The sequence below is a fragment of the Haplochromis burtoni genome, unplaced genomic scaffold (genome assembly GCF_018398535.1).
Source record: "Haplochromis burtoni strain Fernald_Lab_line unplaced genomic scaffold, NCSU_Asbu1 Contig_153, whole genome shotgun sequence".
Classification (NCBI taxonomy): Eukaryota; Metazoa; Chordata; class Actinopteri; order Cichliformes; family Cichlidae; genus Haplochromis; species Haplochromis burtoni.
Window position 1 is genome coordinate 938,796 of NW_024582514.1, and position 18,509 is coordinate 957,304.

The 18,509-nt window shown below is 41.4% G+C and overlaps 1 protein-coding gene across 7 annotated transcripts in view; it reads left to right on the top strand.

The window, feature by feature from the left end:
• mark4b (MAP/microtubule affinity-regulating kinase 4b) overlaps positions 1-18,509 on the top strand; it is a 60,505-nt gene that overhangs the window by 27,602 nt on the left and 14,394 nt on the right. For 6 of the 7 annotated variants that reach the window (XM_042224850.1, XM_005932611.3, XM_005932612.3 and 3 more), the window contains exons 3-14: positions 783-836; positions 12,078-12,126; positions 12,211-12,276; positions 14,226-14,296; positions 14,538-14,594; positions 14,817-15,053; positions 15,498-15,617; positions 15,780-15,879; positions 16,241-16,350; positions 16,639-16,828; positions 16,925-17,145; positions 17,586-17,689. In XM_042224850.1, coding sequence (XP_042080784.1) covers positions 783-836; positions 12,078-12,126; positions 12,211-12,276; positions 14,226-14,296; positions 14,538-14,594; positions 14,817-15,053; positions 15,498-15,617; positions 15,780-15,879; positions 16,241-16,350; positions 16,639-16,828; positions 16,925-17,145; positions 17,586-17,689 — 1,379 coding nt within the window. Of the gene's footprint in view, positions 1-782; positions 837-12,077; positions 12,127-12,210; positions 12,277-13,397; positions 13,968-14,200; positions 14,297-14,537; positions 14,595-14,816; positions 15,054-15,497; positions 15,618-15,779; positions 15,880-16,240; positions 16,351-16,638; positions 16,829-16,924; positions 17,146-17,585; positions 17,690-18,509 lie in introns of those variants that run through there. The other variant, XM_042224854.1, reaches the window with a different exon arrangement.

Here is an 18,509-nt window from a genome sequence, read left to right on the forward strand (position 1 = left end):
TGTGTGTGTGTGTGTGTGTGTGTGTGTGTGTGTGTGTGTGTGTGTGTACGTCCATGTGTTTAAATACACTGTAGTCTTTCTTCTTATAAAACCCTTGACCTACATTAGCTCAGTTGATAACTCTGGGCTCAAGACACTTTGTGTGTCTGCCACTGGCTTAATCATGTGATAGCTGCTGTTTCCACCCACATAAAGCAGAAGACAAATATGGTGGTTTAAAGTTGTACTGGTATGTCCGGGTCAACACATGCTGTTAAACCTCTTGCTTTATTAAGTAAGTTTTAGCTTTTATGTCTTTTCTGTGTTGTAAAACATGGCGTGGTTTGAACTCTTTGGCCTCATTACAGTTTGTTTGATTCACGTGTATTTTCTCATTTAAGACTATTGGATTGTGTTGTGCTTGCTAGCAGTATTACCCAATGCTAAAGATTCTTCAGATTATTCTAGTTCAGGGTTTATTTAGTCCGGAAGCTGGAGTAAAGTATTTTTCAGTAGCCATCAAGTGTCAGACTGTCTTGACTGTCAATATGGACACTGAAGTGGCTGATAATAAATACAACTCAAAAAAACAGCAAATTAATTGATTAAAAAATGAAAGCAGTGGAAATTAGACTGGAAAAGCAAAGGGCCACGGATCGGACTCGAACTGCTACATTTCAGCCGTGTGGCATGCGATCACCTACTCAACCAGTGAGCTATGCTGGCGTTAAATAAGCCAGTTTTTGTTGGGCAAGTGTGATAAATTCTCTGTATTTATTTTGTTTTTGTTTTTTTTCTCCCAGGTTGCAATAAAGATCATCGATAAAACACAACTGAACCCAACCAGCCTTCAGAAGGTGAGTGACACGTTACTGGATCAGCCGGTGTATATCAGTTTAATGAGCTGGCCACTTAACGTTCAACTGAACTCTAGATTTAATAATTCTTGTAGTAAGAGTGCAGGATTTTTTTTCTTTTTAACCTGTGGCATCCTGTGTGTGCTTATTTGTGATGCCTTAGATTAAAACTCTCAGTTGAGCTTTGTGTGCTGTAGTCATCTGACCTTTTACCTTTTGGTTGTTATGCGGTTAAAATGTGAAAAACACAAAAGCAACAGTTCGGGGAGAATTTAAGCACTGAGGCATCTGCGTTGGCTTTGTCAGTGGTTGCAGGGAAGATTCGTCTCTCCATCTTCAGCTCTTGCAGTGCTGCTTGATAAAAGGCTTGCCTGTCCAGTTTTATGGGTTATTTATATCTTTTGTGAACTCGGTATAGTATATTCATTCAAAGAAGCCAGCGAAGCAGTGACTTTTGCTTTGTGTCATTGTAATGCATCCGTCACATGTGCACTCAGTCCTCCAGAACAAAGCTGGACAAAGACTTGGAGTAACGTACGTCACCGTATGCTTCTGCGGTGACATTTAGGGTTATGTATTAACTACATGCGTTGCATTTGTGTCCATTAATGAGATTAAACCCTTTCCTGTCTCAGCTCAGACTGCTTGCATCTATTTGTGTTTTTGTGTGCGGTGCATGTGTTAATTGAGCACAATCTAATGAAACAGAATCGACCACTGCCTCAGGGCTGTCTTCTGTTTTCAAGCAGTGAAAGTTGCGGTATTTTCTCATTCAGCTATGATGGTGTTTAATAATGCAGCACTGAAATATTAATGTCTTCACTGAGTGCATGATTTTATTATATTTTGCTCCATGTGATTTTATTGTGGTGTCCCCCCCCCCAACCTGTAATTTAAGGTGGACCTCTTAGATAGTTGAGCAGTAAAGTTAATCATTATTCACTGGGCTATAGTATCATACCTCTATTGTCATAATATCTAAAGCGTGACTGGGTAGCTGCTGTGACGTCACCCAGTGGTTAATAAAGTGTGAACTTTCACCATTGACTAACCAATCAGCATACAGAAATATTCCTCCTTTCTGACTCCTGTAATGACCTTAATTTACAAAATTAGCTTCATGTTTTATTCAGTAAAACCAGAAAGTCGTGACTGAGCCCATAAATCATCAGGAGATTGTTTACCAAGGTCAGAGAGCAAAGGAGCCCAGGGCTGTTTTTCCATAGATTTCTATATGACTGCAAGTGTTTGTGCTACCACATCAATCGCCCCCTGTTGGTCACTTTAAAAAAACAAAATGCAGATTTAAAACACTTAAGCATTGGCTATTTTTTCAGACCCAGAGGCTGCGTCCATATTTTTTACTGCCTATGCTAATGTCAAAGCTAGACTGTGGTTTAGACATTGGTTCGGTTATCGGTTGCATGTAGTACTAATATGCGGTTTTCACATGTGAACTCCAGACAGTGGCAGCTGAATCAGCTTTGCTTTCCCACATTTAGCCAGCAGATAGTTAACATCAGATCTTTCTCACTAATGGAAACAGTTTGATTTAGGTGTTGGTTATTTTAGGACCACTGGCTGTGAATTCACCAGACAATCAATCAGACATCACATGGACTTAGTAGTATGAAGCTGACAGGCTAAAGACAGTTGACTGTCTGGTCTCACATGCAGCTTCACCATTTAATGTCTAAAAATTGCTTAATTAAACGTTTGTAATTTAAAAAAATACAATGAGTACTATTAAATACTATGGGTTGTAAAACGTGCTGCTAGTTTTTGTTTGCTCTGTTCTGGAAATGTTAGTTGGTTAAAGAAATGTGCTACTTATTTCTTCACCTTCAGACATCTGAAGTAGGAAATCGTTTTAATAGACTAAAGAAGCAGAGCTGTACCACAAGCTTTTATTCCCCAGATTGGCAGCAGGTTTTTCTGGCTGTTCATTTTGTCATTTGCAGGTTTAACCTTGTGTATTTGTGTGATGGACTCACAGCTGTAAGAACCGTTCCCAGAGTTTAACAAGGGATTTCTTTGTACAGCCTCAACCCTGCTGACCAACCTTTGTCCTTGTTCAATTATGACTTTACTTTATCGTGCACAACAAAAAGCACACTCTCTCACCTCATCTGGATCAATACTGCACCACATACACACATACAAACTGGCCTATTGATGAATTCTCAGCTGGTTAGGTAACTAGTCCAGGCTAGGTTTGGCTCAACTGATAACACAAAGTTGTGTTATTGGTGACGTATGGTTGTCCGTGACTATTGGTCCACTTCGCCTAGATTCTGGCCAGGATGACTGATTGATGACGCTGCTTCTCCACTTGTCAACAAAATGAAAACATAAGTTAGTTGGTATCCCAATCCAAGTCCTCCTATCAGTAATTAAAGGCAATTACTCTGTAAAATTCACCAATTTATTAACAAAAATTGGTGTCTTTTCTTTTTTGTTTTTCAAAAATGTACATTATTTGTATTTGGTGAAAGATAAATAACTTTATTAGACTGCTGGTGGCTTTCCTTTTGCCTCTGACAAAAACCTTTTTTTCAGGGGCCGCAAATAATTCCTCAATGCAGCGAAAAAGACTGTGTGAATCTGGGGGATGAATTTGTGGATTGTGTGTGTCTGCTGGGAACACAGACAGTGGTTTTGCTGAACAGCAGTCATGAGAATGACCGGGCTTTCATAGAACAGAAATTGCCTTCGGTTCCGGTGGTGATACGCCGACTTAATCACACCATTTATCTGCTCTTCAAGTGTTGAATCTCAGATCCTGGTTTTATAAGGCGTGGTTCAGAGCTGTGTGTGTGTGTGTGTGTGTGTGTGTGTGTGTGTGTGTGTGTGTGTGTGTGTGTGTGTGTGTGTGTGTGTGTGTGTATTCTGCAGCCTGGTTGTGGTGTAGTGCTGCATAGCGCAGCTGTATCGGGGCAGGGGCTGCCCGTTACGTCCTGTCCTGTCAGCATTATTGTAGCCGGTGTAGGACAATATGCATGCTGCCAGGTGACACTGTCATGATATCTCTCCATCTCTTTCTCTGTCTGTCTGCCACGTTTCCCCTCACTCACTCACTGCCCGTCTCTTTCTCCAGTTATCTGTGTGTGCTGAAAAAGTGTTGAATTTCATTATAAATCAATTTCAATGTTATGTTCATATAATATAAAGCTCCAGCTTATGATAAATTAGTAATAAGTCAAACTTTGTTTGGGTTGGACAGTTGTGTTGTTAGCAAATATAAAATTTTACTGTTAACATTTACAGGTCTTAATAACCATAGGGGAAGAACCTTTGGTACTTTTCAACATTCTTGACCCCTCATAACTTCCTAAAGACATCAAATATCCACAGGTATCAAAATGTTGGTTTAAAAAAGGCCTTTTATGTGCTGTAACTTGTTTTGATCAGCCAGTTATCACATCTGGTGGTAGGCTCTTTAGGCGTTTTTACCAATGAAGACAGATCAAACATTCAGGGTGCCGGGGTTTCTGTTACTCTACGTCACTGAATTGGTGCATTAAATCGAAACTATAGTATGTTCATGATATTGATGTTCAGAGTTGGTTATGATTTTGGCCTTAGAATCTAACTTGAAGTGGTTTTACTGATTCTGAAGAGGTCAAGTTGGGAGGGCCTGATTGATTTTCCATGGAGTGACACATAAAACGGGAACACTGTAAATAATGTTTTTCATTATTTTTGTGGATAAAAATACATTTTACTTGCTAAATAATGTGGTTCATCAGCTGACATGGTTTAAGTTTGGCGAATGTCCTTGTGAAACTAGAAAATGTCAGAACCTTCACCAATATGTCATCCTTTAAAGGAAAATAAGAAGTAAAGCCGTAGCTCAGAGTGAAGAATATTTGTCAATATTAATCAGGTTTTTTGTCTTTCGTGGAAGATTGATTCGCTTTAGTGTACCTAGTGGAAAAGCACACAATTTGCATTTTAATTTTGACAACATTAATATTCAAAAGTTGTCGTCTTCACAGTCGAGTTGAAATAGAAACACGCACGGGCTTCTTCCAACGCTTTAATTCTCTCCACGAAAGCTCTTCGCTTCATCTCGGTCTTCCTAGCAGCTCACGCTGCGGTGCCTCAATCTATGTTTTGTCAACTGTAGCTTTATGCCCCACTTACCTCTCTCTTCTCCCCGCTGCTCCACTTTCTCTTTTTTCTCCTCTTCGTCATCTCTTTATTTTGTTCTCTTTACTGTAACACTGCGTCCCACTTTTCCTGCCTTTCTCCCCGGGCGGTGTGTTGCAGTAGTAGCTCTACTGTAATCACAGCTGTACTCTTTGCCATCTGTAGTCTACAGTACACTTGTTTAAAGCTACAGGGACACAGGCACTGTCATGTTATGAGACTTTAAAAAGCGTATCCTGCTTCTAGAGAACTGCCAAATTTCCACCTTCACTTGCAGCTGACACACAACAGATCAACCACATGACTGATGCAGGCGTGATAAATAAAAGGATTAAAGCAACAGCTTCAGATTTCATCAAAATCAGATGCATATCTGTCCAACTACCTGAAGTGGCATTGATATATTAATGTGCAGTTAGACAAAAAACATTTAAGCACTGCGTCCTAGACCGTTATATCTCAGGGCGTCTTCTTACTGTTGTAGATGTTATTTATTTTCAGTTACTCTCTGTGGAGCATTTTGTACCTTTCTTAAGAAAAGTGCTGTATAATTAAAGTGTGTGGTTATTGTTAATATTATAAATCCAGGTATTATCTTCTGTTGTTGTACCCGCAGGCTGTGGCCTTCAGCAGATTGCAGATCTCTGCCAGTGTTGCTTCTCTGCAGAGCTTTTCCAAATTACAAAGCTGCACCCTCTGTAAACAGTTTGTTAGTTCAAAGTTTTAGGTGTTTATGGTCTTAGAAGAGATCGTATAATGAGGTGGAAATCATGATGCCAGACTGAGTGTAGCAGAACATTTACTGACATTTAAAACTGCACATTGGCAGGAAAAGAAGAAGGTCTTCCAATGATTTTTAGATGAATCTCCTTGTGAGTTTTTGGCTGTGGACTCCAAACAGTCTTGTGTTTGTGTTCATATCTTTGAGCTCTAATAGCAACATACAGGAACAAATGTCATTGTCCTTGTTTCCCCTGTGGTGTGTGTCGTTGGATAATCACCCAGACTATGCAGGGCCCCACAAAAAAGATTGGTGTTGCTTTAAGAACAGGAGAATTTTGTGGGCAGCCGCTCAACTTTGTGAGTGTGCAAAAAGTAAAATAACTGTTTGAGCCACTATCTAATGCTGTGAAGTATGTTTTGTCCCTTGCCCAGGCCCCTTCAGCCAGGAGCTAAATTCCAGACAGGCAAACAAAAGAGGCCGTCATGTAGGGATGGGGAGGTGGGGGTGGCTTTGGGGCACTGGAGCAGGAGCAGGGACCCTAAGAAAGACAAGATACAGAGCGCAACTGAAGACAACAGACGGTGTTTGTATAAGACTACATGGGTTCTAACAAGCAGATAAAGCCACTGTCCAAAACACTCTCAGCTCTGCCTTTGTATGCATGTGTAATGCCATTATCTGGATTGCTACGCTGCATATTGTTCCTGTGTGGGTGTCTGCGCATAATCATATTGTTGCTGCTGTATGCATTGTTGTTATTGTGCCGGTCTGTGATGGGAATAATTAGACAATAAAGGCACAAGAGGGCGGGCAGACCAAAAGCAGAAGGTTTTCTCACAAGTGCTCTCCCTCCGCTTACTGTGTCTGGTTTAGACAACATCTATAAAACTATATGTCTCTGTTTTTATTAGAGCTGAGCCAGGATTCCTGTGATCTGGGTCAAACACCAAGCAGTAAAAGGCCAGAATTTAACTCCAGCGTCTCTTCATTAATGATTCATCTTCTCTTATCAACAGCCCTGAGAGCTCCTATTACTGCTGTGCATTCAGTGAATGGGGGGACTGGGAGGTGCTCATTTAGCAGGAGTTTAGTGGGAGCTTTTCCTTCAGGATCAATGATACGCAAGGTCAAACATGTATGCAAATGTTCCCTGGCAATGAGCAAAAGAAGCAAAACCCTTTAGCAGTGCAGCTTATTAGACTGTGTTTGCTTTAAACCGTGCTACACAAGCAGCCACGCATGCTGAAGTGCTTCATTAGCTTCAGGCTTTTTCTCAGATGTTTGCCTGGACAAACTTGATTTAAAATATCTCTAGCAAATCACTTTATCAGGTCCAAAGTTGAGATTGTTTATAGACATGTTTAGTTATCCAGATCTGAAATGATGCTGCTGCTATTATTATTATTATTATTATTATTATTATTATTATTATTATTATTTCTTCATCTGAAAGAGAAAACACTTGGAGTCCACACACATCAGCTGTTACCTCAGCCTTTAAAGCAAAAAACCCAACTTCATCTCGTACAATGACCAAACATTTTGTATACGAAGGGCAGCTAATCAGAAATTAAAGTGGTTGCAAGAGCTTGGCCTTAAAGGGGAAGAAACTAAAACACTTTGTTCTGAACTGAGGAGCTGCACCAAGATCCAGTACAAGATGAACAATGATTATTTTGAACTGTGAATCATGCAAAGCTTCTTCAGTGCAATCAGAAAATACAAATATGAAGCTGGACATGAGAGAAAGAAGTTCCCCTTAAGCTACAAGGCTAAAGTGTATTTTTAATACATCAGCAGCAACAGTATCTCAGCAAACTGTTGCTAACACATCAGGAACACCAAATGATCTGTAGTGTTTTGTGCACATGGACCGCCTTTGATCGAACTGTGCCGTGCTGAAGGGCAAAATGGCATTAATTGTGTTTTTTGTTTGAAGAGGGCTGGTGCCTAAAAGCCTGTGGGCGTGACACAAATGCAGTTTTTAAATGTGTTTATTTCACGCGGACAGCTCACGGTAATGGATTTCAGTATAAAATAATAAGATGTAAACATGCCAATTTGAGCTGAACTGTGGGTTACGTAAAGCTTTACAGTTAATATACAGGGACACGACAGAACGCACATAAACACACAGACGATGCGTCGTGCTAAGTTTTAGAGCGAGTAGTTCCCAACAACAGACTGACGTCCATGTTTCATGGGCTCAGGAGCGGGGCTCTCTCATTCAGTGTTCACACACTCACAGATAGAGGGTTATTCACAGCAAGTACTCTGACGTGGGAGTGGAGAGTTTATTCGTCACCATCATTCTGCTGCTCTTTGTCTTTCACTCTCTTCCCTTTTTTCCCCTCAGATTCTCTGGTCTTGTGATTGGCTTCAGCTGACGAGAGGAAGTGTGTTTCATGGTTTGAGTTCTTTAGTGTGTTAAACTGTACACCCTGCAGTGGATATTTGAAGGGGCCAGTTATCAATACCTCATTTCTCTATTTCAGCTTGTTTGCTTTCTTTCTGCTCCTTCGCTAACTCTGTGTGTGTTTGTGAGAGCATACTTGTCCGGATGGTTAGGGGGAGAAAACAGACACCCAGCATGGATGAACTGGTCAAAGGCTAATAGACTTGGCAGACCAGACACATGAATCAAAAGTGTGCAGTACTCCTCACATTATGAGAAAGAGTAAAAATCTGCAGCAGTGGGTCATTAAGTTGCTTAGTGTAAATCCTCAGAAAAGCAACACTGAATTCTGTGTCCTGGCAAGGAGAGAGAAATAAAGGGTGACAAAAAATGCAGAAATGCATTTAAGAAGAAAATAAAGCTGCTTAGAAAAAAACACAAGGAGAAGGCAGGGAACGTGAAGGCTGCATTCAGAATGCAGTTTAATTTCCTGTGTAAATATTTGCATTTGGTGAACAATTCGCTTTCTAAACCTGAAAATTTTAGACCCAAAATCAATATTTTGCTATAAAAGGACCATATGGCAGTAGCTGTGGGTCTGTGTCTTCGCATGTGTTTGGCATTTCATGACTTCCCACAATCCCCTGGGCAGCAGGAGATCCAGGGATTATTACCTGGGTTTGCATGGCAACTGTGACGCGGAGCCATCACCGTGAGAGAGACCCAGGAAGTGATTAAATGGAGTATGAATTTAAGAAGGCACACAAATATTGAAATTAATTATGCATTTAATCACAATCCAAAAAAACCTTTATAACATTACGCTAATTCTTAGTAATCTTCAAAATGGACCTAAAGTGCAATAAGAATCTTCATTATTGCCTCTACAGCAGCACAGCTGAGGATTAAATGGATCAATACTGGTGACTCAGCAATTTCCTGGCCAGCTGCTAAAGTCTCCTTTCACACATACCCCCATTTTGGAAACAATTCCCAGATGTCATTCACATCTTTAAATATGCAACATCTCAGCAAGCAGCGCTCACAGATTGATTTCTCACTTGGAAGACCGAGCAGGCAAGAAAAAGGAGAGAAAATGTGGGAGAGCGAGGGTTAGTTGAGTATGGAGGAGAAGGAGAGAGGTGAATGAGTGTGCCGGTGAGGGAGGACAGGCTTAACTGATAATACTTCTTAAAGCTCAGATGAACAGCTGATGCACGGTGCACCTAATTCAATTACACACACTCCCACTGGACTCACTGTGTCTGTGTTTCTGACAATGCAGTTTCCCATTTTAGGAGCACAGGATAGATAAAATATCTAACAGAAGAAGAGAAACTCGTGTTAATAACACATTAGAGAACATCCTCTGTGGTTCTTATGTGTGAATGCGTCTCCTACACAGCGTGGCTCTTTGCCACACACGTTCACATCTGAGAGCTGTTTCTTCGAATCATTAATACAAATCTGTTAACTGTTGCACTTCATTATCAATTGATCAGTCTGTCATGTTTCTTTTCCAATCAGTTAGTGTCACAGCCTTGGTTTTATCTTAAGGTGACTTATTCTGTGTGACCGAGGATCCAAAACTCAAAAAAAGTGAAATTTCAGACGTGTTTATGATTTAGTGTTGTTAGGTGTTTTATTGCTTTTTATTCATATTAATGCTTTCTGTTTTATGTCTCCTTTTCCTGTTGTTTTCAACTCTGTTTACTGTCATTGCATGTTTGACATTCATATCCAGTTCTTCCTGTGTGTCAAAGCGTAAACTCTTAAATTAGTTTAACACTTCTTGCATCTTGGCTGTTAGCTCTTTGTCACACTTTTGACCAGTCGACAACAAACGGGAAGCTTCTGTGTTGGCTGCTCTAATGCGAATCAGTCTGTGAGAGGACGTTTTCTTATGTAGGCAAACCAAAGTGTTTATTTTCTTCTGGGTCCACTGGCTACGAGGAATCTCTCCGACACAGGTGCAGGCACGTAAAGCACTGCTGCCTCAGGTGACTGTAATGTCGTCGGGGAACGTTTTTTATCGCAATGTGAAAAAGCAAATTCCTGGGATGCATGTCTGTGTAACCTCTCAGTCTACCAGGTCAAGTAGTCTTGAGAGCTTAACACCTCGGCTCATGTGAAGACTCGGATGATCAATAATGGGTCGATGACCCTCAGGACCACCTCTAAAGGGGACAACCCCGACCACGGGCTAAATACTTGAGACTCTCGACGATTTGTTTTTAGCAGTAAACCAGCCTGCTGTAAAATTGAATTTCTGTGAATCTGCAGCGTATGTAGATAAATGTACACAGACTAATCCCAGGATTACTGGATAAGTAATGGTTTTAAATTGGGACATGTGTTGTTTTTTTAAATTCTTGTAAGTAAGCAAATGTCTGTTAAAGATTTATGTGTAGAAACTCATTGTTTAGTGTGTAATATGACGGAACGGTGGAGAAAGCAGTACAAACTCTCAAATTATACGTGTATTCATACTTGCAGAAAAAAGCCGGTATGTCATCTGAAATATCCTTCGTTTAATTATGTATTGTTAGATGAAAAGATGCAGAGATTCAAAATGGAATTATAAGCCTGAAGCTGACGTGAAAACATGAGTGGCGTTGGGTTTTCTGTTCGATGAAAAGTCAGAGAGTGAGAGGGCGAGATAAGGGAGGAGCGCGTTTCCCAGGGCAGCTGAGGTTCTGCGACCAGAATGAAGGCATCGGAGCATTCCTGTTTTTGTATTCTGGTTCTTTTCACTGGCTTTTCTCTCTGTCTTTTGTTCTTTTTCCATGCTTTCACTTTTTTCACTCATGTGTAATATTTTCTCAAAGAATTGTTAATGAGGCAGGTTTGCGGCAGCGCTCTGAATAGGGAAAATGACACAAACAGTAATATATATGTTTCTATACCTCTGTTTAGTTTAGCATGTTTTCTTAGCTTCGCTGAAACACTCTTGTCAGTGAAGCCCCATTCCCCCTTCATAGTTACGAATAACAAAATGAAACCTAACTGATGACTGATGAATGGAGTTAATTGCATTTGTTCAGTGTGCAGGTGGTTTGTTTGAAGTTTTCTCTGATGTTGATTCATTTCTGTGGTGAAATGAGTGTTTTTAAAAAAAATTTATGACTCGCCATTGGGATGTCTCACTGTGAGTCCTGGCACATTCTCTCTGTAATCTTTTAAATGGTGTTCCCAGTCAAATGCATTACTTTAATGAGATGGAAGGAAAAAGAGAGAGAGAGAGGGTGATTGCATAAGAGTGGCAGGATGAGGCAGCAGTCTGGAGCTCAGTGATGGATTGGGAGGGGGGTAGGGAGGGTCCTCAGGGAAAGCCACCCTGGAGAGGAGGCCTTATTGTCAGCCTAGCATCAGTGGGACGCTCCCTTGGGTGACCCCGAGCACTAGTGGTCAGAAAGATGAGCGTCTGTGTGTGTGGGTGTGGGTGAGGAGGGATAAGATGAATGATGGAGCAGTATATACACCAGCTGTGAACTGTATGAACTAACTGTTCATTTGGAGAATAAATTAGAGTAATGATGGATATACCTGAATTCCTGCCCTTTTCTTGACCTGACCTCAGCTACAAACAAAATAAAAGTAGTACTTTGAAAGAGATTCAGATGTAGATTAAATTCATCAAGTTTGATGTAGTTTTAATTGCTGTGTCTTCTTTTATAAGTTTATTATTGTGAAATCTATAAATAGCCAGATTAAAAATAGCTGCGATTCTGACAGTTTCCTCTGTATCCTCATTAAGTGTGTGTTGTCCCTATGACAGGTTAAACGGTTCATTTAAAATTAATAAAAGCATTTTTTGATTTTGTGTTCTTCCACAAATAAACGGCTCCTACTTTGCTGTTATTTTCACGGCACGATTGACCAAAAGCAGCAGTTTAAATGACCTTCATCCTTTACATGCGTTTGCATCATGTATCCATTTGAGATTTCTTTTTCTTCCTCTCCTGTTCAGGTGTTTCGAGAGGTACGCATCATGAAAACTCTGAACCATCCAAACATAGGTGAGTCAACCCGCACAACTTTTTGTTCTATATGTATGTTTCCACGATGGCCTTTGCGCTGAAATCTTTCTCTGTGTATTACAGTCCAGTTATTTGAGGTGATTGAGACCGAGAAGACACTTTACCTGATTATGGAATACGCTAGCGGAGGTGAGTGACACCATCACCTCCCTCATCTGCATTGCCAAGTATAGATTTGTGCCAATTAGCTTCATTACTTCTGAACTGTACAGTCCAACCAAAGAGATAATTAACTTAGAGTATTTACTCCATTTGCATTAGTGAGGTCTTGCTTCACTACTTTAATGTTTTCTCCTCCGTCTTTTTCGGAGCTGTTCCTCTATTCATCTTGCACTCAGCCATTGTTCAGCAGTTTCCCAGGCACTAATCTATTTTTGCAGCGTCTTTATTTTTTTTTCTTCTGTCTTCGTGATCCCTTAATCTCTCTTCCCTGCTCTCTCTGTATGTTGTGTGATCTCTTACTTACAATGCCTAATAAGGAGACATCAGCTCACCAGCAGACATGCAGCTCAGATCAGCTCAGCCTGCTTCATTGTTTAACAAATTAAATGTTTAGAGGGAGGACGGGTAAACAAAAGGATTTCATACTTTATGTTTCCCGAATATAGTGTGTCCAATTACTTTGCTTATATCATGGCGCCTGTTGCTCGGTCAGGCCTCTTCCGAGGCAAAGGGGGCCCTCGGGCCTCCGGCCTCTAGGCCTGCGGCTCGATTCACTCTGGCACAGCTGGCTGCCGGCAGAGCCGGCGGGCACGCCGGTGCAGCCCCCTCTGGCTTCTGCTCCGTGACTACTGGGTGACCCCTCATCTGGGGCTCTCCTCAGCTCTGCACAGGAGGGTGGCACGGAAGCCCCTCCGGTGGTCCTCCTTGGGCTCTCGCACTCTGGGGCCTCTGGATGTCTGGAGCCTGGATCTCCTGCATGCCTGCTTCATGCCCTGGGGGACGGGGCTATGGCTCTCTACATCCTCTAGCAGATCGTTACATGGGGAAACCTTTTGAATACAAGCGCGCTGATCCACACAGGTGTGCACACGGGTGTTCACTGTTCATAGACATAAACTACACATTTCTTGACTGATACTTCAAGGCACATTGTGTGCTGTCGGTCCTGCGTGCTGCACAACAACATTCAATATTTAGTATTTACTGCTGTTTACACTTAGCTAGATTAATGCGATGGTGTTGTGTTTAGTATGTTGCTCTGTTTTTTGTTTTTTTTTGCTTGTTTTCTTGTCTTTTTCTTTCTCCCTTTCCTATCCCTCAGTCATGTCTGTCCCGTCTGTAACAACTGAAAATAAAATAAATAACAACAACAAAGGTCGATCAAATGGACCAATACGGCAAGGCCGCGATGGCCATAAATGCTCTAAAACACGAGATGGCCCAGTGTCCAAAGCCGGGCTGCCAAAGGGCTCTCTGGATGGATCCGCAATCTGTGAAAATTGCTGAATTTAATAAGTCGAATTAATAACTTCTGTGATGTTTTAAATGCACTGATGCTGCTTTTGGTCCCTTATTCTCAAGGAGTCACTACAGCAGGAAACGGCACATATGATTTGACAAATTTTACAAATCTTTTCCCCTCCTGATGCAACGCTAAAGAGATTTTTGTCTCCTTCTGATTTTGAACCAAATGTTGTTTGGCACATTTGTAAACCCACTCACTACAATCCTCAAATTTTAATGCAGTCTAATGATAGTAGATTGAGTGTTGAAAAAACTGAGAATTATTTAAGTACTGCAAATTTTTTTTTTTTTTAAATCATTCTTAGTCTTTGTTAATGGGTGGTTCATTAAATAAGAACAATAAATGGCCTGTATTTGTATAGCGCTTTACTAGTCCCTAAGGACCCCACTGGCGCCACCGGGCCCTCTGACCACCACCAGTAAGTGTCTTGCCCAAAGACACAACGACCGAGACTGTCCAAGCCGGGGCTCGAACCGGCAACCTTCCGATTACAAGGCGAACTCCCAACTCTTGAGCCACGATCGCCCAACAATGCCTTTAACAGTCCGACTGGTGACTTCCACGCCCACTTTAAATACAGGAAGTTTTCAATGTTTTTGTGTTTTTTCAGGGGAAGTGTTCGACTACCTCGTGGCTCATGGCAGGATGAAGGAGAAAGAGGCCAGAGCCAAGTTCAGACAGGTCAGTGAAACTCCACAGCTGGCCTCAACCGTATGTCTGAGTGTGACACAGCCTAAACCTGATGCACAGCTAGTCTTTCAGTTTTAAAGGATTTATCAATTTATTTATGAATTTAGTTTAGAAAGCGGGCATTGGCATCTTTGAATTGAGCTTGTAGTATAGGAGCCATTCATTTGAAGGACAACATTAGGTTCAGTTATGTTCTCTTGTATGAGCTCATTTTGTATTTCTGTCTCCTTAGATTGTTTCAGCGGTGCACTACTGTCATCAGAAGAACATTGTTCACAGAGACTTGAAGGTGATTACCCAGAATCTTGGCACAAGATATTAAGAATTCCTCCTTTTAGATAAGTGTAAATTATTTACAGAATTTACTGAATTACCTGTAACATTTTCAAAGCTACAAAGCTTAATTTAGGCCCAAAGTGTGTTATAGATTCAAAATAATAGTCAGTTATTCTTGAGTTTATGAACCTTGTCTGTATTCAGAGTTTTCCGCTGTCTACCATGTTTGCTGCAGGCGGAGAACTTGCTTCTAGACGCCGACTCCAACATTAAAATAGCCGACTTTGGCTTCAGTAATGAGTTCATGACGGGTAATAAACTGGACACGTTCTGTGGCTCCCCGCCCTATGCTGCCCCCGAGCTCTTCCAGGGGAAGAAGTATGACGGTCCAGAGGTGGACATCTGGAGCCTGGGGGTAATTCTGTACACGCTTGTCAGCGGGTCCCTGCCCTTTGACGGACAGAACCTAAAGGTGGGTGACATCAGGCCAGAGTTTTTCAGATTGAAATGTCATTTGAGGTGGCTCAGAGCTTACAGCCTTATCTGTTTGATTTTTTTTCATTTATTTTTTATTTTTTGAGAATAATCCATCACGGAGATGTTTTTGTGCATTAATTTAGACACAGTCACGTGCCTCTGAAGCCCAGATTATAGGAGAAATTTAAACAGTTTCGCAAAAACGAACCTTGTAGTTTACATTTACAATGTTAACTAGTTTTAATTTGTCTGAAGTCATTATAAATAGCTCTTAATCTCAGTTCTCTCTACATTTAGCCCATTTACAGCTGCAGGATCACATAATGTACAATTCTGAAAAACAATAAACTTCCATTTAATTGTGTTATTGTTTTTTTTGTTGATGTCTTAGTGCACCTGTAGTTTAAACTAATGGTGTCCGGATGTGTGTTGTGTTCAGGAGCTGAGAGAGCGTGTTTTGAGGGGGAAATATCGCGTGCCCTTCTACATGTCAACGGACTGCGAGGGAATCCTTCGCCGCTTCCTGGTCCTCAACCCCACCAAGCGCTGCTCGCTGGAGGTGAAGACAGGTTTATTGCACATTTAGTGGAATAAATCCAAGGCGCATACACAGAAAATATCCAAAAAGAAAATATAAATGTCAGATTTGTGATGTTTTTTTTAAATCAAACATGGCAGTTTTAAGCTTTCTGTGTTTTCTCTCATTTTCTTTCATGACTAGCAAATAATGAAAGACAAGTGGATTAATATTGGCCATGATGGCGATGAGCTGAAGCCTCACATGGAGCCTGTGGAAGACTTTAACGATACCGGCCGCATTGGTGAGAAATATCTTAATCACTAATGTTTTCTTAATAATTTAACATTAAATGATATCTTTTCATGAGGTTACTGAAATGAAGGGTTAAAGAAATATTCAGTAAGGTCCTATAGGCAGAGTTTTTATCCCTAAACCTTTGGAGGCATTCCTCTTTATTCAGTGGGAGGTTAAGATAAAAAATAATAGTGGGTGCCTTGATGTTCAAAAGTGGCCTAATTTTCAGCTCTTGAGCAAACACTGGAATATTATAGGCTAAGCCTCTTAAGTAAAATGTCAGTACAATGTTACCATTTAGCACCATAATTTTAAACTGTCCAGAACGTTTCGTTGTACAGAAGTTCTGAAGTATTTTTTTGTTTTAGATGTGATGATTGGGATGGGATTCACCAGAGAAGAGATCAGAGATGCGCTGGCCAATCGAAAATACAATGAGCTCACTGCCACATACCTGCTGCTGGGACGCAAGACGGAGGTAAATCGTTTCCTTTGCTCCTGACCTTACGATGAAGCTGTTAATAAGCTGTCATGGTTAATACTTAGATATTATGCTTACATAGCAGTAAAACAGGGTTGAGAAGATAGTTTTGGTGCCATCGCTTCCTAATTTGTTTACACTTGTGATGTGCTACAGTCATGACACCCAGACTAATTAAGACTGACATATGAACTGGCCTCTGTTGCTCTCGGTTGATGAAGATCAATGATCGAGTCCAGTTGTAATTTTATATCGTTTGTGTGTCTGTGCATGTCTGTATCTCAGACGGAGGTCACTGACTCTCGGTCTAGCAGCACTTTAAGTCTGGCTCGAATCCGGCCTGGCGGCATCACCAACGGAACAAGCAAGCACTCCACTTCTTCTTGCTCCTCGGGTGCACAGTCTTCCTCTTCTGGCCATAAGGCACAGCGCAGTGCCTCCACGTACCACCGCCAGAGACGACACTCTGATTTCTGTAAGGCAAAATACTGATGACTTTTATTTGTTTCTATTCATCTTGAGACTTTGAATCTGCATAAATTTAGCTCACTGAGAACCTTTGCTCTGTTAGGCGGTCCAGCTGTTCCAGGATCAACACACCCAAAACGAAGTCCCAGCGGCGTAGCTGAAGGGGCGGGGCTTAGAGAGGAGCGGCTGTCGATACGCAAGCCAAGCACCAACACTGTTGGCTCCCGTAGCATCCCCACCCCCTCCAGTCCCATGGTTAGCTCTGCTCACAACCCAAATAAATCTGAGATACCTGACCGGCGTAAGGAGGTTAACTCAACCACGGTAAGCCCAAAAGGTTTATGTGCGGGTGGGAGGAACCGTCTAGTGAATCTAATCTGTCACTTTTTAACCCCCTTATCAATACAACAGATGGCAGAGCCCTAACACTCCACCTAATCCAATTACCTCAGATTACAGCCCTTTAAGGCTACATTAAAATAAATATAATGGGAACCAAAAATAAAATATCCTCCACAGACTGGAGACAATCAGAGAAGTAAAACTATTACATGTTTTGAGATAAATCATCAAATTAGAAATTAATCATGAGAAATGAAGAGCATAGTTTGCATGCAAAGGGTTGAAGACTGCAGTCAGAATAATCTGAGATTAACTCTTTAATGTTCTCCACGGCAGATACAGGCAGAGCTCAGAGGTCAATCCAGGGCAATCTTTGTTTTCACATAATCTCACATAATTTACAGGCTTTTCTCCTCCTCCAGAATAACATCCCTGCTAGTGCTATGACTCGAAGGAACACGTATGTGTGCACAGACCGATCCAACTCTGATAGACACGCCCTGCTACAAAACGGCAAGGAAAACAGGTGAGAGTTGCAAATGTGTATATGAAGTATAAGATCCACCCAGCAGGTACTAATGAGATCTTTCAAAAAGCAGACAATTTGTTTCTTCACTATTTCCCTAGAGGCCTCTTCTGAAATCATTTTAAATGGTAAATGGCCTGTATTTATATAGCGCTTTACTAGTCCCTAAGGACCCCAAAGCGCTTTACATATCCAGTCATCCACCCATTCACACACACATTCACACACTGGTGATGGCAGCTACGTTGTAGCCACAGCCACCCTGGGGCGCACTGACAGAGGCGAGGCTGCCGGACACTGGCGCCACCGGGCCCTCTGACCACCACCAGTAGGCAACGGGTGAAGTGTCTTGCCCAAGGACACAACGACCGAGACTGTCCAAGCTGGGGCTCGAACTGGCAACCTTCCGATTACAAGGCGAACTCCTAACTCTTGAGCCACGATCGCCCCGATTTTAAACTGAAAGGGGGCAGATTAGCTTTATTTGCGTGAATTTGGACCACATTCAGTAGCATTCATGTATATCAATATATTTATTAGTAGAACACAGCCCGATAAATCGCCCGCACTTCAAACCTCAGATCAGAATTTTGTTTAAATATGATAAAAATCTCTGGCTTACATTTACAGACTGTTAGGTCTGGATAGCTACACCCTCACCTCAGTTCAAACAGCTCTAAATTACACCCATTTTGTCCCTGAAGAGCCTTAAAGGCAGTGAGTTAAGTATAGAATTGAAGCTCAGGCTGGTGATTAAATGGCTGGTTTCGCCGGCACATTGCATCTATTTTAACTATTTTCAACACTTTGGGAAATGCGT